General features: G+C 36.7%; 1 protein-coding gene across 1 annotated transcript in view; it reads left to right on the plus strand.

Annotated features, from left to right (window-relative positions):
• ADAMTS6 (ADAM metallopeptidase with thrombospondin type 1 motif 6) overlaps positions 1 to 20,894 on the plus strand; it is a 284,847-nt gene that overhangs the window by 171,707 nt on the left and 92,246 nt on the right. Inside the window, exons 13-14 of the mRNA XM_005694638.3 lie at positions 9,119 to 9,264; positions 11,339 to 11,402. Of these exons, the coding sequence (XP_005694695.1) occupies positions 9,119 to 9,264; positions 11,339 to 11,402 (210 nt within the window). The remainder of the gene's footprint in view (positions 1 to 9,118; positions 9,265 to 11,338; positions 11,403 to 20,894) is intronic.

The raw sequence follows: 20,894 nt of genomic DNA on the forward strand, positions 1-20,894 counted from the left end.
AAACATAAAAACTCTTAGAAATAGAAAGGACAGCACTAGGAGAAGACTCTCAAAATATCCTTATTATTAATTTTGAATTTATGAAAAAGCTTTGAAAGCTAGATCAACTTAACCTTTTTTTCCAACTTACAGTTTTAAGGGAGAAAAGTACAAAGTACTATTCATGTGAGCTGAATTTATTTTATTTTTCACTTACTGTATTTGCCTTGTTATCTGTTTATGAATTTTTATTGTTGTTGATCTCAAGCTACTTTTTTCCTTAAGAGAGAAGCATGGTACTATTAACAAATGCAGATTTTCCTCTTAAAGCTATACCTATTTGGGTATTAGGGCTTCCCAGGTGGCACTAGAGGTAAAGAACCCATCTGCCAGTGCAGGAGACATAAGAGACAAAGGTCCAATCCCTGGTTTGGAAAGATCCCTTGGAGGAGGGCGTAGCAACCCACTCTAGCATCCTTGCCTGGAGAATGGCTCCCAAGCACAGAGGAGCCTGGCAAGCTGCAGTCCATAGGGTTGCAGAGTTGGATAGGACTGATGCGACTGGGCACGCACACATATTTGGATATTAAATAAGAGCCCAGAATTTAATTCAAACCAAAATAGCCATGCAAACACTTAGTAACAAAATTAAAGCAAAGTTTTCAGTTGGTCTGATCAACTTTGTGTAACTAGTCTGTATTCTTGCCATCTATAAATAGTTGACATTATCAGTAATAATGATTATAAATGATAATGAATAGTTTTATACTTACAGTGTGCCAAGCACATATTTGTTCTGTTTACTATTGACAAAAAACTTCTACAGTGGGTACTGTTTTAATTCTATTTTACAGATGAAGAAAGTAAGACTTGAAAGCTTAAGATTATATAGCAATTGAATAGTAAAGCTGAGATTCTTGCCCAGGTCTTTCTGATTCCAAAGTTGAAAACTGTCCCTCTCTACTGCCTCTGATTATATTTTACCTTCAAATGGGAAATTATGTGGAATAAAAGACAAATTTTCACTGTCATAGGAATGCTGAGTCACTGAGCCTAAAATGGTTTAACAATATGTTTTACCCTTTATTACTAAGTGGATTTTTCATTTATTTACTTGTAATAGTTTGTTATCTCTGGAATCACAATAAAAAGGCCCTTGGACAGAACATTGAGCTAAATATATATGGTAGTTGGCAAAATAGTGAATTGGCAAAATAATGAATCACTTTAAAGTGAGACCAAATCTATTTTTACATATTTCATAGAGATAGAGTGAGAATGGAATGAGCTCACTATCTTGGTGAGCTTTTTGTTGGCTTCCTTAGAGGAATGGTGCTAATATATGTTACGAGAACATCATTATTACTTTTCATTATTATGTGCCAACCTTAGATGGTGGTGGGCAGAAAATTATTTGCCAGACTGTCTTAACTGGTAGTAATGAGCATCACAGACTGTAAGCATGAGTTTGTGTGTCTCAGAAGCATGAATGGTATATCCACAACCTCTGATCTTAATTCTGAATTTCAAAACTACTCTCAGCAGAAGGAACAAGAAAGAACCTATATCCTGTCTAGCCAGCAGGATAAAACCAAAGCTGCTCATAGTTTTTTAAATAAATCTTTTTTTTAAAGGTTGGGGGAGGGGAGAAATATGGCTTAAGTGATAGCATAGACATATCCAGAGGACTGGATCCACAATGATCTCGTCAAACTCTGGCTGCAAAAGATACGGGATCTTTGCCCGGGGGCACAGTTCCACAAATGTTCCATGTAAGTATGGGAACTGTTCCATGCACATTTAGCAGATGGAGTAAGAAATATGGCCAAAAAATTAAAAACTGATCTTTGCGTGAGTCCTGGGGGGTCTGACATCGCTATTACAGCCATTGGATGTTTGCCTGAATAAGCCATTCAAGGGCTGAATAAGAACCATATGGTCTGAATGGATGTGCTCTGGGACAGTAGCCTTAACCAAAGGAGGAAATTTGATGAGCCCAGACAGTGCACTGGTACTGTATGTCCATGGGTCACACTCTTACAAATCAGTCAGTATAACTTGCAGTAAAAGATTTTTCGTTAGGCATGCCATCAGCAATAGCCCTTTGGACAGAACTCGGAGGGATGCCATATTTGATGTGATAGTAAACAAAGATCTACACTATAAAAATTCTGATAGTAGTGTTGGCATTGTTACTAAACAGGATATTAAGGATAATCAAAACCCAGCTCTTGTAAGCTCTGATGGTGACCACAAAGAACATTTCATATACTTGGTTTATTGCCAAAAGATTAATTTAATGATTCTACAAGACCCAATTAGAGACACAATCCAGAATTTAGTCTTACATATATATGACATTGATTCCTAATATTTTTGCATGCTAAGCATTAGACTAGATTAGAATAGAATTATTACATGTCCTTTTAAAGCACTGTCTATATAATAGGACATTTGCAGCCTTAGATCCTCATTCTCTTAGAGTAGAATTTAATATGTTTTGACTGTGTCCCAAACTATAAACACAGGAAGTAAAAAAAGAATAACTCTTCCAATTGCTCTAGAAATTTGAATAGTATGGGATGACCAGTTCTGATTTAAAATTTGGGCTGAAATAAACTTTCGCATTCCCACACCTGCACAGCGAACGATAAGCCTTCTAACAGCACTGTGCTCCAACTCTCAGCTTTTCTGATTTGGGAAGAATGTTCTATATTGAATCACCAATATCACATCCTTTAAAATCTTAGGATTTCCTTAGAATTATCTTATTCCATATGCTGACTAGACCCAGTGCTGGCTATGGTACAAGATCTACCATAATTACATCCTAAAATATGTCCAGTTTTAAAAAATTATTTTAAAATACTGTGTGTATACTTATTTTGAAATTTTACTTTGTAGAATTCTGACAAATTTTCAAAGTTAGATTGTTTGATTTATAATATTAATAAAATTCAGTGGCTTAACAGAAATAAATGTTTAATGATGAATAAGTGTTTCTTAAGAAAAATTTTAAAGCCTAACTGGGATATATCATCTTTCTAGATAGTTTTAAAAACATATTTCTTTTATTTAGAAGGAATGTGAAAAGCAAGAATGAGCAATACAAGATTTTATGTTTGGAATGTGATAGTTTCACTTCTTCCACCTTTCTGAATCTGGTTAAACACACCTGAATTAGTGAAAAGAAGGCCAGATTTATCTACTTTATCTGAATAGGCTAGGCTAAAGTAATATGACTGATATTTAGAATAGTACAAAATCACTAGATTGGATATAACCCTTGAGAATAAAAATTAAAAACTAGTTTCCCTCTGAATATTTAACTTTTCTAGTTTAAGAAATGAAGTAAAATTCTATGCCTGTGGAAATGGAACTTTTACAGTTTTGGCATCTTCAGGTTAAAAAAGGATAAAAATAGAAAATACAAAACTCAGAATTCTCACCTTTACTATGCTTATAGGATTTGTATACTTAAAGTTTATTTGGTGTTCAGTTCAGTTCAGTCGTTCAGTCGTGTCCGACTCTCTGCGAGCTCATGAATTGCAGCATGCCAGGCCTCCCTGTCCATAAACTAATTATATTAATTATAACTTTGATTAAAATCTTAGTATAGTTGATTAATATCATCATCTAGAAAATTAGCTCAAATAACTTGATCCACATGAAGTTCCCTATAGGTTTCTTAAAAAACTAATTAAGGTAAATGAATTTCTTCTCTTAAAATCATGTACTACATTAAGATACATAATGCTACCAGAAGGAGAAGTAGCAAAAATTCCAGAGATCCTTTCCTATAAACACAAGGTTGAGAGGAAAGTAAACAAGCACAAAAGAACATTTTGCCAGAGAGCAAAGTTAAACAAGTCATTTGATAGATTTTTAACTTCTTTGAAGGAATGTCTATATAGAACTAATTTCTGTAGTCATCCTAATCCAAACCATATTCTAATCAAAAACTGGAATTAGACCCCATTTTATAGTTAGGGAAACTAAATAAAAGGAACAAAGGACTTGCTTTGGACCAAAGAAGGATGTTGCTAAAATGAGAACTGAAGTTTGTAACAGGCTACACAGACTTCTGTGATGGGCTTCCCTGGTGGCTCAGATGGTAAAGAATCCACCTGCAATGTGAGAGACCTGGGTTTGATCCCTATGTTGGGAAGATCCCCTGGAGGAGGCATGGCAACCCACTCCAGTATTCATGCCTAGAGAATCCCCATGCACAGAGGAGCCAAGAAAATGTTTGGGCTTCCCTAGTGGGATCAGAAAGTAAAGAATCTGCCTGCAATGTGGAAGACCTGGGTTTGATCCCTCAGTTGGGAAGATCCCCGGGAGAAGGGAATTCACTCCAGTAATTCTGGCCTGGAGAATTCCGTGGGGTCACAAAGAGTCAGACACGACTGAGCAACTTTGAGCTTCCCTGGTAGCTTAGCTGTTAAAGAATCCTCCTGCCATGCAGGAGAGACCCTGGTGGTATTTCTGGGTTGGGAATTTTCCCTGGTAAAGGGATAGGCTACCCACTCCAGAATTCTTGGGCTTCCCTAGTGGCTCAAATGGTAAAGAATCCACCTGCAATTCAGGAGACGTGGGTTCAATCCCTGGGATTTGATCCGCTGGAGGAGGGCATGGCAACCCACTCCAGTATTCTTGCCATGGAGAATCCCCATGGACAGAGGAGCCTGGTGGGCTACAGTCCATGGTGTGGCAAAGAATCTGACACGACTGAGCAACTAAAATCAACACACTGACTGAAGACTAAGTTGTCTGGAGAAGGCAATGGCACCCCACTCCGATACTCTTGCCTGGAAAATCCCATGGATGGAGGAGCCTGGTAGGCTGCAGTACATGGGGTTGCAGAGTCGGACACGACTGAGCAACTTCTTTCACTTTTCACTTTCATGCATTGGAGAAGGAAATGGCAACCCACTCCAGTGTTCTTGCCTGGAGAATCCCAGGGATGGCAGAGCCTGGAGGGCTGCCATCTCTGGGGTCGCACAGGGTTGGACACGACTAAAGCGACTTAGCAGCAGCAGCAGTCTCTTGTCAACTGCTAAATGTCTGATACTTAAATTATTGTTATGAATTCTTCATTCTTTACCCATTAATTTATGTTATTTAACTTTATGATATGTCTATTATGTTATGACTCTGTAGAATAGATATAATCAATAGCATGAATTTTCACGATAAAAAGTTTTAGCAAACCACTTACAGAATACTACTACTGTGTATATATTAATTAATGGTAAGAACTGAGCAACATTTTACAAACTGAATACTTGTATTTATCTTATACATTAAGTGTACATTTAAGAGGAGAATTTATGTGATTTCTTTCCCTCTGCTGTATTTTGTGAGCATCTAAAAAACATGTAAAACAATATTATTTAATACTTTAAAACCTACATCTTTCAGTGTTTTTGTGGCCTTCACAATTTCATGCCCTAAAAAATGCACAAAGTGGAATTTTTTCCTCTACTAATTATAGGAATATTCAAGGAGGTATGAAAAAACATATCCATGTATGTGTATATGTATTATATATATATATACACACACTTGCAGCTAATTGAATTTTTAAAAAATCTCTAGTGTTATTTTGTATTTTATGTAGTAAAAACAGTTCAATAAAGTATATTAGCATATTCTTTAATGTCTTTGGATATATAGTCCTTCACCTCCAATTGATTTTTCCCTACATTTTTTATATGTATTTGGACAGCAAATCCTTTTTTCTCAGTAAGTGATCTTGGGCAAGTCTTAAGATTCTAGTTGCCTCATATGAAAAAATGAAGTGCTTAGACCACATAAATTCTAAAATCTCTTTGAGATTTAAGTGCAGCTCTGTGATTATATAAGATCAATGTAAAATCAAATTTTATTCTTATTTGAAATCAGTAATGCTAAGTTTCCGACTTAAAAAATACACAAATTTTAATATTTGGAATTTTTAAGTGTTCAGTCAGTTCAGTCGCTCTGTTGTGTCTGACTCTTTGTGACCCCATGGACTGCAGTACACCAGACTTCCCTGTCCATCATGAGCTGCTGGAACTTACTCAAGCTCATGTCTATTGAGTCGATGATGTCATCCACCCATCTCATCCTCTTTCATCCCCTTCTCCTCCCGCCTTCAATCAGTCCCAGCATCAAGGTCTTTTCAAATGAGTGAGTTATTCACACCAGGTGGCCAAAGTATTGAAATTTCAGCTTCAGCATCAGTCCTTCCAAACCACGGTGGGGGAAGAACAGTTAATTGCTGGTTAATACTACATTACTCAGTTACTCTCATAGGAAAATAGATGATGCATAAATATTCTTACATGTAGCTACTTGTAATAACATTTGTAATACCAAAAATGTAAAACCAGAGGGTATTTGGTTCACTGTTATGATTTTTATATAGATGAAGATCTAACACAATTGATATACCATTATACAAACTGGTTGGTCTTCAAGATCAATTAGGTAAATCATTAGCTGGCACCTTGACCATTCTCCCTCTCACATGTACATAATTAGCAGCCCTGCTTCTAGAGTTGGTACTGTATTATCAGTTCAGCCAACTACCTCTGCTTCATCATTTTAGACAGATGGTTTTTTCTCTTCATAATACTTTTTAATTGCCCAAAACTCATCATCTTTTTTAATGCACTACTTTAACATTTATTCGATTTAGGATCAGAATGTTTGGCCTTACATAGTCAACCGAATTTTAACTTCCTCTTGCCTAATTTTTTATGGACAAATGATAATTCCTTTGCACTTTTCTTAAAAAGTCCTTATGTTGTTACAATTACTGAAACATTCTCTGAATGCCAACTACCAAGGACGCAAAGATGAATTTGACTTTCTTTACTCTCCAGTATTTCCAGTTCCTTCTTGACATATAGTAACCAAAATGGGACACAGAATTCAATAATTTAACTAATGTATTCATTCAATAAAGTTTTGTTAAATATCCACTACATTCTGGGCACTATTCTAGACATTCAGCATTTTCAGTTAGAACATTCTGTGATGATAGAAATGTTCTATATCTACTCTGTCAAGTATCACAGCCACTAGACACATGTGGCTATGGAGTCCTAGAAGGGGGTCTCAGGAACTGAATTTTCAGTTTTAATTAATTTAAATTTGAATAGCCACATGTGGCTCTTAAGGCTTTTGTATACCAAAGAGAGGAGGCAATAAAAGTAATAAAAAAATAATTTGAAAAATAAGTTATTGCTGTTCAGTGACTAAGTCGTGTCTGACTCTTTGCAACTCCATGGACTGTAGCATGCCACACGTCCCTGTCCTTTACTATCTCCCAGATTTTGCTCAAGTTCATGTCCATTGAATCAGTGATGCTGTCTAACCCATCTCATCTTCTGCCATGGGTAATTTAAATGAGTGGTAAAGGGGACTAAAACAGGAAGATGTAATCTCTGTACATGCTGGAGTAGGAGGAGGGGAGGGCGGCAGGGGTAGTGAGGTACAGCCACTTCATAATAAGAGTGGTCAAGGAAAGATAGCCCCCCTCTTTGAATGATACTTGACCTGAGACCAAATGATGAGAAGACTACAATAGAAGGAATTAGAAGAGTATTTCTAGGAGGAACAGCAAATCCAAGTACCCTGAGCAGAGAATAAGTTTAGTGTATTGAGGAATAGAGAGAAAGCCAGTGTGTTTGGAGCATTCTGTACCAGAAAGAGAATGAGGCTGGAGAGGGAGGCAGGGGCTAGGTCACAAAGGTCACTGTTGACCATAGGGGAAGAGGAAACCATTACAGTCTTTTAAGAAAAAGAGTAACATGATATCATAGTATGTTTTAAAAGAGCTCTCTGATAGCTCCCTGGAGAATAGGTTGATTATAGATAGAAGAAAGTGAGGCAACGGGACCAGGTAACAAGCTATTCCATTTGCCAGTTTGGTCTAGAGTGATAGCAGTACTAATGGTGAGAATGAAATAATTTTGGATATATAGAATTAATATAATAAATTGATTACTTTTAAAAAGTAAACCTTTACATGTCATAAACCCTTTACATTTTAATATAAAGTTGAATTTTTATTTAACAATCTAACATTGCTGACAGTTATTCAACTCTGATAATGTTCACTATTGTTATTCATCATATAAACAAAGAACTTTCATATCATCAGCATGCTGCTTAGTCCCTCAGTCGTGTCCAACTCTTTGTGACCCCATGAACAGTAGCCCACCAGGCTCCTCTATCCATGGGATTCTGCAGGCAAGAATGCTGGAGTGGGTTGCCATTTCCTTCTCCAAGCATCAGCATGGTTCATCAAATTTTGATAACTCAGAAAAAATGCACTAATGAAAGTCTTGCATAGTGCTTGGTTTTTTTAAAAATGGCTTTCATTTTTACCATATTCTGCAAATAAGATTTATCATGTTAGAGTTATGAGCTGATTATGTGATGTCTGCATCTCGATAAATTATTCCTAGCTGTCTACTTATGTGCAGTATGTGTGGTTTATTGCAGAGAGTAAAGCTGAGAAGAATTCCAATACACATGTTCATGTAGGGGCTATACACATGGCTAGTCAGTGTATATAAGGGTTTTTTTGTACCCTGTCCCTAGTGTCTTGGCATTACTTTTATTATGTCTGCAGTACTCATGTAGATGAAATGCCACAACACATTCTTTTACTATTGTAGCCTCAATCGGCCGTTTTTTTTTTTTTTAAGAGAAAGCAATTACCATCATAAAAATTCCTTACTGGGGAACTTTCCATATTGCGTTATCATTCCATGAGTCTAATAATAGTGGAATATAAAGAAAAAAATGTTATAATACTAAAATATCTAAAAAAGGCTCTTGAGGTCTCTATAATGAGAAAACACCGAAGTCTGGAGGAGGAGAAAGAAGGAAAAAAAGAAGTAAAGTCAAGTTTTTTAGACACCTGGTATTTGTTAGAGATTTATAAATCATTGCTTAGCTAATTTGCAAATCACATGCACCTTTACTAATGTCTAAATACAGGTAAAGAACTTTCAGTCTGTTATCTATTGGGAGAATGCTAATGCCTATAATTGGTCATTGCCTGACCTTTGTGTATTTATTTCTATCCTGGTAGCCCTGTCTGCCTAAAAGCTAATTCTGTGTTTTCTGTGAAATCTTGCAGTGGTGTTATCAGGGAGATTGTGTTCCTTTTGGCACTTGGCCCCAGAGCATAGATGGGGGCTGGGGTCCCTGGTCACTATGGGGAGAGTGCAGCAGGACCTGCGGGGGAGGCGTCTCCTCATCCCTAAGACACTGTGACAGTCCAGCGTAAGTAGCTAAAGTAAGCCGGAGCCAACAAAAAGACACAGTTGGAAATGATTCAAAGCTGTGGTTTCACATGTTATCTGTAAAAACGTTTCGCCAGTGAGCCAAGTGCTTTCTTCAGAACAAGCAATAGGCACAGGAAAGTGGAGGAGCCTTGTTAGACAGACTTTCTTTTTCTTCTTTTCACCTTACTGTGTAACTAAAAAGAAAAGAAAAGCATTGTGTGTGTATCTATCCCAGGTACAGCCAGACTTTTCATCTAGTAATAATCAGATAGATTTCCTCCTCCAAAAACTACTGAATTATGGATGAAACCAGGTCTGGTCTTAGCTACATTACCATTATTCCCAGGAAACCTAAGGTCTTTTCACATGTCACATAAAATTATTACTGCTACATTAGTATTAAAAAGACCAATGAGAGCACTTCAAGGGTTGAAATGCCTTGATTCGCATCACAAATCACAATGAAAAGAATACTGCCCATGTGTTAAAATAGTTTCCATTCACATGCCCCCATTAATCATCTTCCGGAACTGCCACCACTTTTCTCCTCATGACTGTTTTACGCAGGTCAGACTGCTCCTCTCCCACCACTCTTTCTCTAGCCAGAGTCCCCTGGCATAAAGCCAGCCCAGCCATATTCCTTGCTAAGCTGTATTGCTTCTCCCTCCCACCAGTGCCCATTACAGGTGGATGATTTCTCTAGTTGGTCTTTTGTGTCCTGCCAGAGACTAAACTGCTCCTTAGCTGCTTCATGTCAAGTGCTCCCATTTTTGTCTAGAATTCAATTATTTGGTGCAAAATGATGTTATGATATTACCTCTGCTTTTTCCCCCTGCTGGGGTAAAAAAATGGTCTATTTTTATTTTTTCCTATTTTAACTTATTATCTCTGTCTTTGGTTCCTCCCTCTAAATGTGTTTTCTCTTTTCTTCTTTTTCAGTTTGAAATTGTTTCCCTTTGTATTGCTTCAGTTTTTTCATTTTGTTAAACTGAGCTCACTGTCACCCACTCATAAACAGCAGTGCCACCACTACTCCCACTACCTTGTTTTTGTCTGACCAACCCATTTCTCCCATCCTGGCTCAAGCTGGGCCATTTTTTCCCCTTGTTTAAAGTCAGCATTCACTGGCATTCAAAATATATTCAAAGTATAACTTTAATTATCTCATTTGTAATTAATATCAATGAGATAATTGATAATTTAATAAATTGATAATAGTTATCAGTGAACCAAAATTATACTTTAGACTTGATCTTTTTAAAACAAGTACAGAATAATGAAGTTCAGCTCCAAGCTACTGTAATTTAATAACCAAAAGTATAAAACCCTATGGTAATAAATAATATACCAAAATACTTAAGAGAATGACTTGGACCACTTTTGAAACAACAAGTTAGTTTTTTCCATTTAAATATTACATGCCAAAATAATAGCATGTGACTTTCTCTAATGTTAAATACTCCAGAAATTGATTTCTGTAAAATAAGTATTTAATACCCTAATTGAATGTACTATAAAGTACATTATAATATATAATAGTACAAGTGTATCTGATTTAATTCTTTTAAACTTTATTTAATATTTGAAATAAGATAGAAATTTATTTCTGCATTATATACTCTGAACTGAAGCTATTTCCAGAAAGTTATTTAGTGTCTTCTCCTTATTTCTAGTCTGTAAAAACAAACTTTCCACTTCCTACTTGATAAACATATAGTATCAGATTATGTGTTTTGTTGAATATGATTAAAATGGCTTTTCATTATAAATGATTTTTAAACTCATTGTGTTGAACTGAATACCTGTTTACTGTGTTAATTAGAAACTACATTGACTTAATCACATTTTCTTAAAAATGTATGTATCATCACAATTAATAGCCTTATAAAATTACTCATAGTAAATTGTCTTAATTTTTGTTTGACAACCATAATCATTATTGCTATCACCATGATTATTATTTTAATAGCTAATAAAATGTCAAATTTTTTATTTTCTTAAATGTCAATATGTTTCCATCAAGCAATTTATGTACTCAATATATTCACATGTTAAACAAAATGTGTTTTCAGACCTTCAGGAGGTGGAAAATATTGCCTTGGGGAAAGGAAACGGTATCGCTCCTGCAACACAGATGTAAGTAAAACCGAATTCTGCTATGAAAAGTTAGCTTACATTTCCCCTAGAGCAGGGAAATTTTTTAAACTGTGAGCTAATTTGATCAGAAATCCATGTGTGTGAGGGTCACATGAATTTTTGAAATTGGATGGAACCAGCCTTTTAGGTCCATCAATTCCATCAACAAGAGTCAAGAGGAAGCTCCAGCACTAGGAGCAAATATGCTTTCCTGAAAAGGAATCAAGAGACACACACACCTTGAACTTCCTAGCCCCTCATTACTCACAACCTTGCCACCATTATCTTTCTTGAGTTCGAGAAATAATGATTAATCTTATTATGGCTTTTATTCCATTTTATGTTTGCCACTTCAAGAAGTCCCAGACTTCCACATCATTCCTCATCTCTTTCCATTCAATTCCATAAGTCTTTGCATATCCTTGCTGTTTCCTATCCCTTCCGAACCACTGAAACTCTTCTGTGCTCCCAGACACTCGTGATTCATCATCAGCACAATCCCTTATATCTTGAAGTCTCTGAATTTTCTTTCCTTTTACCTTCTTGTTCTAATGGAAACTGGCTTTCCTCTGAAGATACTGCTTCCTTCGCAGGCCTCTAAAGTTAAGGACTTGTGTTTTCTCCCCTAGCCCATGAATGACTGGGCCTGGAATTGAATTGACTATCTTCTTTATATCTTATTAGTGTGTGTTAATTGCTCAGTTCAGTTCAGTACAGTCGCTCAGTTGTGTCCAACTCTTTGCAACCCCATGAATAGCAGCATGCCAGGCCTCCCTGTCCATCACCAACTCCCGGAGTTCACTCAAACTCAAGTCCATCGAGTCGGTGATGCCGTCCAGCCATCTCATCCTCTGTCGTCCCCTTCTGCTCCTGCCCCCAATCCCTCCCAGCATCAGAGTCTTTTCCAATGAGTCAACTCTTCGCATGAGGTGGCCAAAGTATTGGAGTTTCAGCTTTAGCATCATTCCTTCCGAAGGTCACCCAGGGCTGATCTCCGTTAGAATGGACTGGTTGAATCTCCTTGCAGTCCAAGGGACTCTCAAGAGTCTTCTCCAACACCACAGTTCAAAAGCATCAATTCTTCGGTGCTCAGCTTTCTTCACAGTCCAACTCTCACAACCATACATGACCGCTGGAAAAACCATACCCTTGACTAGACGGACCTTTGTTGGCAAAGTAATGTCCCTGCTTTTGAGTATCCGTCCAAGGAGTAAGCGTCTTTTAATTTCATGGCTGCAGTCACCATCTGCAGTGATTTTGGAGCCCCCAAAAATAAAGTCTGACACTGTTTCCACTGTTTCCCCATCTATTTCCCATGAAGTGATGGGACCAGATGCCATGATCTTCATTTTCTGAATGTTGAGCTTTAAGCCAACCTTTTCACTCTCGTCTTTCACTTTCATCAAGAGGCTTTTTAGCTCCTCTTCACTTTCTGCCATAAGGGTGGTGTCATCTGCATATCTGAGGTTATTGATATTTCTCCCAGCAATCTTGATTCCAGCTTGTGCTTCCTCCATCCCAACATTTCTCATGATGTACTTTGCATAGAAGTTAAATAAGCAGGGTGACAGTATACAGCTTTGACGTACTCCTTTTCCTATTTGGAACCAGTCTGTTGTTCCATGTCCAGTTCTAACTGTTGCTTCCTGACCTGCATACAGATTTCTCAAGAGGCAGCTCAGGTGGTCTGGTATGCCCATCTCTTTCAGAATTTTCCACAGTTTATTGTGACCCACACAGTCAAAGGCTTTGGCATAGTCAATAAAGCAGAAAGATATGTTTTTCTGGAACTCTCTTGCTTTTTCCATGATCCAGCAGATGTTGGCAATTTGATCTCTGGTTCCTCTGCCTTTTCTAAAACCAGCTTGAACATCTGGAATTTCACGGTTCATGTATTGCTGAAGCCTGGCTTAGAGAATTTTGAGCATTACTTTACTAGCATGTGAGATGAGTGCAATTGTGTGGTAGTTTGAGCATTCTTTGGCATTGCCTTTCTTTGGGATGACCTTTTCCAGTCCTGTGGCCACTGCTGAGTTTTCCAAATTTGCTGGCATATTGAGTGCAACACTTTCACAGCATCATCTTTCAGAATTTGAAATAGCTCAACTGGGATTCCATCACCTCCATTAGCTTTGTTCGTAGTGATGCTTTATAAGGCAACTCTCTGCGACCCTGTGGACTGTACCCCACCAGGCTCCTCTGTCCATGGGATTCTCCAGACAAGAGTACTGGAGTGGGTTTCCATTTCCTGCTCCAGGGGATCTTCCCCACCGAGGGATTGAACCTGCGTCTGTTGCATCTCCTGCATTGCAGGCGGATTCTTTCCCACTGTGCCACCAGGGAACCCCATACCCAGTCATATATCTTATTACTCCTTCCTTTCTCAGATCTAAAAAGACAGCTTTTAAGTTTTTATCGTATCATGAGACTATTACCCACATTCCCACACTATTCCTCATTCATATGCTTTCTGTGTTTCCTGTGTCACCTGCATTGCAGGTGGATTCTTTACCACTGAACCATCAGGGAAGTTGTCCCCTATCTTTCCCTGGATTATTCTAAATAGCTTTTTCAGTGAATTTCCTGATATTACTATTGCTCCCTACAGTGCTCAATGTGAGAGGCAGAGTTTCAGTGTATTTTACCCAACACTTTTCAGTGGCTCTCTGTTTTATTTAAATCCAAACTCATATCAAGGTCTGCAAGGCCTGTACAATCTGGCCTTCTGCTACTTCTCTGAACTCATCTTTTACTGTTTTCCTTCTTATTCCCCCTGCTGTAGGCCCACGGCCTCCCTCCTTGTATATGCCAGGCATGCTCCACCTTAGGGCTTTTACACTGGCTGTTCTCTTTGAAATGTATACTCTTCCAACCCAGATATCTACATCACTAACTCCCTAACCTCATCTTTACTCAACTGATCATCTTCTCAGTGCGGCCTAATCTGAATACTGAATTTAAAGTTGCAACCCTCCCTTCTCCCTACAACCCTGGGATTCCTAATCTTCCTTACCCTACTCTATTTCTCCTCATATTATTGCTAACACACTCTTATTTATAGCTTATGATATTTAGTTCTATTAATTTATTTTTAATAATATGTGTAGTTTCAATTTAATAATTAGATGTAGCTTCAATTACAATGATTGTATTAAATTTTCAGCATTAATTAACAAGTAATTGAGTGCCTACTTTTATCAGACTGTACTAAAGTAAGAGAGTCTATGCCTTCAAGGATTTTATAATTTCTTAGGAAGTCACAGAAAATCACAGGGCAGGGTGACAAGTGATATGATAGAATAAGTATGGAATGCTATAAAAACTGGAGAAGGTAATGGCACCCCACTCCAGTACTCTTGCCTGGAAACTCCCATGGATGGAAGAGCCTGGTAGGCGTCCGTCTATGGGGTCACACAGACTTGGACACGACTGAGCGACTTCCCTTTCACTTTTCACTTTCACACACTGGAGAAGGAAATGGCAACCCACTCCAGTGTTCTTGCCTGGAGAATCCCAGGAATGGGGGAGCCTGGTGGGCTGCCGTCTCTGGGGTCGCACAGAGTCGGACACGACTGAAGCGACTTAGCAGCAGCAGCAGCAGCTATGAAAACATGTGGAATTGGCACATAGCCTAATTAGGGAGTTAAGGATTTCTTCCCATAGGAAGCTAAAGACCTGAAGGGCAAATTGGAAAAGAAAAGAAGGAAGAGACATTGAGAGCTTTCTAGGCACAAATAAAATTAAGTGCAAAGTGTGTAGGTTAAAATTTAGCCTCAGATTTATGCTTTAGATGAAAATGGGTTAGAGAAAGGTGAGACTACAACAGAACAGCAAACAAATCAAGAAAATTTAAGGATACTGGTGAGTCATGCACTGTACACTAGGGAATGACAATGGAGTCTATAAAGAGGGCTAGCAGGGAGAAAATTAGATATATAACTTTGAAAAATCCATAAAAATTAATGAACCAAGGTTGCAGGATAAACAGGGTGAAAGAGATAGCAAGCAAGTCAGGGGATCCAAGAATGGAATATATTAATATTTGAATTTAAGATGTGAGAAGTGAGACTATTATCACTGAGGTCAGCTCTAGAGTGTGATCATGGGAGTACATCCCCAATGTTGAATGGAGGTCAAGGAGTTCAAGGACTGTTAAGGGTAAGGAGTTTGGGGAGTCTTCTATGTGGGTGACATTAGGACTTGAAGCATATAGTAAAACTGTGAAGTACATATGAAGCTCTTTAACCAGTGATGGGAAATGGTCATCATGCGGTTAGTAAAAAGCAGTGATGAAACCAAATAGTGATTTGGATGAATAACGTAAATCTCAGAAAATAGAGGTTTTATGCATGAGAAGAAGAAGGGAGTCCTACTGTATATTAGACTGTGTTAGGTAGGAGTGTGAAAGCCAAACCCATCTCTCAATCCCCATCTATTTCTGTTATATAGTTGTAGAGGTGGGCCCACATTTTGGGCCTAACAACATAAGTGCTATATAATATGAATAATGTATGGTAAGGTAATAAAAAAACAGATAAAGACACACCAGACACACATTTTACCCATGTTTTATAAGCTCAGATTTTTTATAAAGCTTGCTATTGGTCGCTTGACATTTCTATTAGTATCTTTGTCTTCTGTTTCAGCTTTCAGCAAATGTTAAGGAGATATATTTAACATATATATATATAATGGATATGCAAATAATGTTTTTTCATTAATCTTGTCTCTACTAGTTCAGAATTAGAGACAAATAAATTACCACACCAAAACTTATTTTCATGCTATCCAAGTTAATAAAGCTATCTGAGCATAAATTGTGGAAGCTAGAGCCTTTTAAAATTTAATCTAATACATGAAAATTTAAACTTTCTAGGCACATAATCTAGCCCACCACTGTCCAAGATAATGTTCCTCAATGATGGAAATATTCTATATTTGCACTGTCCAATGCATAGTCAAATTAGCTGTTGAACACTTGAAATTCATCTAGTGCAACAGAAGAACAGAATCTTTAATTAATTTAATTTAAATAGCCACATGTGGCTAGTGACAGCTGTATTGGACAGCACAAAGCTAGTCTAGCTTTGCAGTAGAAAACTAGTTATTATAAAGATTGTATTTGTTATTCCCAAATTTCTAATTTATCCTTCTCCCTTCTTCTTTTGCTAACCTTAAGTTTTTTTTTTCTATGTCTGTTGAGTCTATTTTTGTTTTGAAGGATCTACTGTATAGCACAGAAGATTATATTCAATATCTTGTAATAACCTATAATGAAAAAGAATCTGAAGAATATATATAGATAGATAGGTATAACTGAATCACTTTGCTGTATACCTGAAGCATTGTAAATATAAAATTTAAAAGAAATAATAAAAAAGACTATAAATAGTATGGATAAAATTCTTTAATCAAATCAATCTTAGTTCATTTTAGAAACAAATGTGAAACTTCTGTTTTTGGTAATGACATTACTGTGACAGAAAAATTTTTTTAGATTGCTGAATAAGATATTTTTTTAACATTTTAAAATCAGCAAAGAGCTGACCAGATAGTAAGGAAAATATCCTAAGGTCATATTTTTTTTAAAGGAAACTGAAAAGTATCAAAAAGGGAGCAACAGAACAACTAAGGTACTTTTCCCTGACAATATTCAGAGGAAGAGAAGAGATAAAGTACTCCTGTGTGTCTTTCTTAAGTATATGACAAATTTTTACCAAAGCTTCTTCCCTGCTTCTTCAGCAGACTTCCTTCATGTTTTGTTCGTCAAGACGCCACATGCCCACCCTTAACCCAGTCACAAGCAAAAGGAATGATATTACTATAACTGGTTTCAGCTAATCCAGATAAGTCCTTAAAATGGGGTTAGAGTCATACTCTCTGAGAAGTAGATTCCTGAGAAAAAATTAGAATTCTGTTTAGAAAAGGCAGAGGAGCCAGAGATCAAATAGCGAACATTCGCAGGATCATAGAGAAAGGAAGGGAATTCCAGAAAAACATCTGCTTCTTCTTCATTGACTATGCTAAAGCCTTTAACTGTGTGGACCATAACAAACTGTGAAAACTCTTTAAGAGATGGTAATATGTGACCATCTTACCTGTCTCCTGAGAAACCTGTATGTGGGTCAAGAACAACAGTTAGAATCAAACATGGAAGAACTGACTGGTGCAAAACTGAGAAAGGAGTACGACAAAGCTGCATATTGTCACCCTGTCTATTTAACTTATATGCAAAGCATGTTATGCAGAATGCCAGGCTGGATGAGTTACAAGCTGGAATCAAAATTGCCAGGAAAAATATCAACAACCTCAGATATGCAGATGATACCAGTCTAATGGCAGAAAGTGAAGAGGAACTAAAGAGCCTCTTGATAAAGGTGAAAGAGGAGAGTGAAAAAGCTGGCTTAAAACTCAGTATTAAAAAAACTAAGATCATGGCATCCAGTCCCATCACTTCATGGCAAATAGAAGGGAAAAAGGTGGAAGCAGTGACAGATTTCCTCTTCTTGGGCTCTAAAATCACTGTGGATGGTGACTGCAGGCATGAACTTAGAAGATGATTGGAAGGAAACCTAGACAGTGTATTAAAAAGCAAAGACATCACTTTGCCAACAAAAGTCTATATAGTCAAGGCTATGGTCTTTCCCTGGTGGCTTAGTGGTAAAGAATCCGTCTGCCAAGCAGGAAACTCAGGTTTGATCCCTGATTCAGGAAGATCTCCTGGAGAAGGAAATGGCACTATACTTGCCTGGGAAATCCCATGGGCAGAGGAGCCTGGAGGGGTACAGTTCCTGGAATCACAAAAGAGTTAGACACGAGTTAGTGACTAAACAATAATGGTCTTTCCAGTAGTCGTGTACGAATGTGAGAGTTGGACCATAAAGAAGGTTGAATGCCAAAGAATTGATACTTTCAAACTGTGATGCTGGAGAAGAGTCTTGAGAATCCCTTGAATAGCAAGAGATCAAACCAGTCAAGCTTAAAGGAAATCAACCCTGAACACTCATTAGAAGGATTGATGTGAAGCTGAAGCTCCAATACTTTGGCCATCTGATGCAAAGAGCTGACTCATCAGAAAAGACCCTGATGCTGCAAAAGACTGAAGACAGAAAGAGAAGAGGACAACAGAGAGCGAGATGGTTGGATGGCATCACCAATTCAATGAACATGAACCTGGGCAAACTCTGGGAGATGGTGAAGGACAGGGAAGCTTGGCATGCTGCAGTCCAGGGGGTCTCAAGGAGCCGGACACGACTCAGTGACTGAACAACAACAAGGAAGCAAGAAAGTAGGGAGTGATAGATGTTGAGTATACCTCAGATTCTGCATCAGAGCTCATCTAGTTTCTATATTTCAGCAACAAAAGTAGTAGCAGCAGTAACAGGACTAGTACTAATAGCAATACCAGTAGTACCAGCAGCAACAGTAGTAGTAATAGTTGTAGCTGCTGCTATTTATTGAGCACTTTCTACATACTAGACCTATTATTTTAACCATATTTTCTGTATTCACCACTCCTCAGCAGTGAGTTGACTTGTAGGATAATTTTAATTTCCATTTGTTCAATAGAAATCTAGAAAAACTATGCTATAAGCTTATATTAGTCTGTCTTTTTACAGCCTTGTTTCTACAACACAAATTAGTTGATAAGTGATTTATTTCGTGCCACTAAGAAATACAGCAAAATACATTACTGAAGTCAAAATACATTTTGACTTTATACAGCTGAATAGCAGATGAAATTATGAAAGTATGATAACACATTTATAAGAGACTTGGAAAATTTAGAACAAGGTAATATATATTTCTACTATATATCAAACTTATTTTTTAAGTAGATAAATAAAGATTTTTTTAGTTGGAGTTTCAATATCAAACTCTCAAAAATTAATAAGATGAATAATACAGAAAAGTGGAAGGGCATAGTAGACCTGAAAAACATCATGAACCAATTCAACATAATTAAAATTTATACAATTTTCTTACAACAGTGATATTCAGGTTCCCATAGACACTAAACTAGGAGACACTGGAACATATCCATGGACATAAAACAAGGTGCAAAAATTTCATTGTCTAAAGGTATTGAAATCATACAGAATCTGTTCTCTTATCACTGTAGAATTATGTTAGAAGTCAATATCAAAAGATATTTGAAAACAACCCACATATTTTCAAGTGTTATGTGACATTTAGCAAGAGAGATCTTTGACTTAGCCATTGAAAGCCACAATAAAGTTAGAAGACTGAAAAAAGAGGTGGTGGTTGCAGAGAAGAAAACATTTAAATGAGAAATTAATATCAAAGGTACCTTAAAAGCCCCATGTATTTAAAAAATTAAATGTTCACTTTTAAATGATGGGTATGTCTAAGAAGCTATTGATATAGCAAGCAATATTAGAGAATATTTGTAATGGAATAAAAATGAGAATTTACCAGAATTTGTTGCATGCAGCTGAAGCTGCTTAATGCAGCTAAATACAAAGTGGAATCTTGAATAAGGTATGAAAACAAATAATGGCCACTACTGTAACATTTTGTAAAATTGAAACAAAATTTGCACATTAGTTAATAATACTATATGACATTAATTTCCTGTTTTGTTTTGTTTTTTAACAACAGTATTTCCTTATATTCTTAGAACTGGATTAGAAGTTTCCAGCCTCATTCAAATTTTCTTTTAAAGATCATTAAGATAGTAAACTTTCTAATCTTTTAACAGTTATATTAGATGCCAGAATACATGAAACTATATCAAACTTTTGAGTGAATATAAATTAGAAATTAAGCATTCTTTTCATACTAAGTCAAACAAGTGGAATCAAAATGTCATAAATTTTTTTAGCTAGGCAAAAATTCATAGGTTTTCTAATATATATATTATATTATACATATATTTATATATGTGTGTGTGTACAAAAGCATTTCTACTACTCTTGATGAAGGCTTGAGAAAGAACAACAAAAAGAGATATAAAAATTGGAAAACATAAACTAAATGAAATGAGAGTACTGCATATGAAATAGAATAAGTGAAACAAACTAGATAAAATCATCATATAGTCCAGTTGTTTTTAAACATGGATGCTCATTAGAAACACATCTGGAAGTCTGGAGAAAAAAGCAATACTGGACACTTGTATTTTTCAAAAATTTCAAGATAATTCTGATATACATCTGGATTTTTTAAAAGTGATTACCAGTTTTCCTATTAAATGATAGTTTTAGTGATATAGAATTATATTATTTTCTGTTGACCAATCATAATACAATGTTATTAAGCAGATAATAGTTTAATAATCACAGTAGTAAAAGACATTTATCAGTTTTCACGATCAATAGTCAGACAGAAAAGGTAATTACAGTTGCAAGCTATAATGGAGACATGGTTAACCTAACAATGTAAAATGATTACATATAATTTGGGGGTTGTGGTAAGTGGAAGTACATACATACACATGTTTCATCCACCCAGCCAGCTTATGTCTTTTGT

Source organism: Capra hircus, chromosome 20, assembly GCF_001704415.2.
Source record: "Capra hircus breed San Clemente chromosome 20, ASM170441v1, whole genome shotgun sequence".
NCBI lineage: Eukaryota > Metazoa > Chordata > Mammalia > Artiodactyla > Bovidae > Capra > Capra hircus.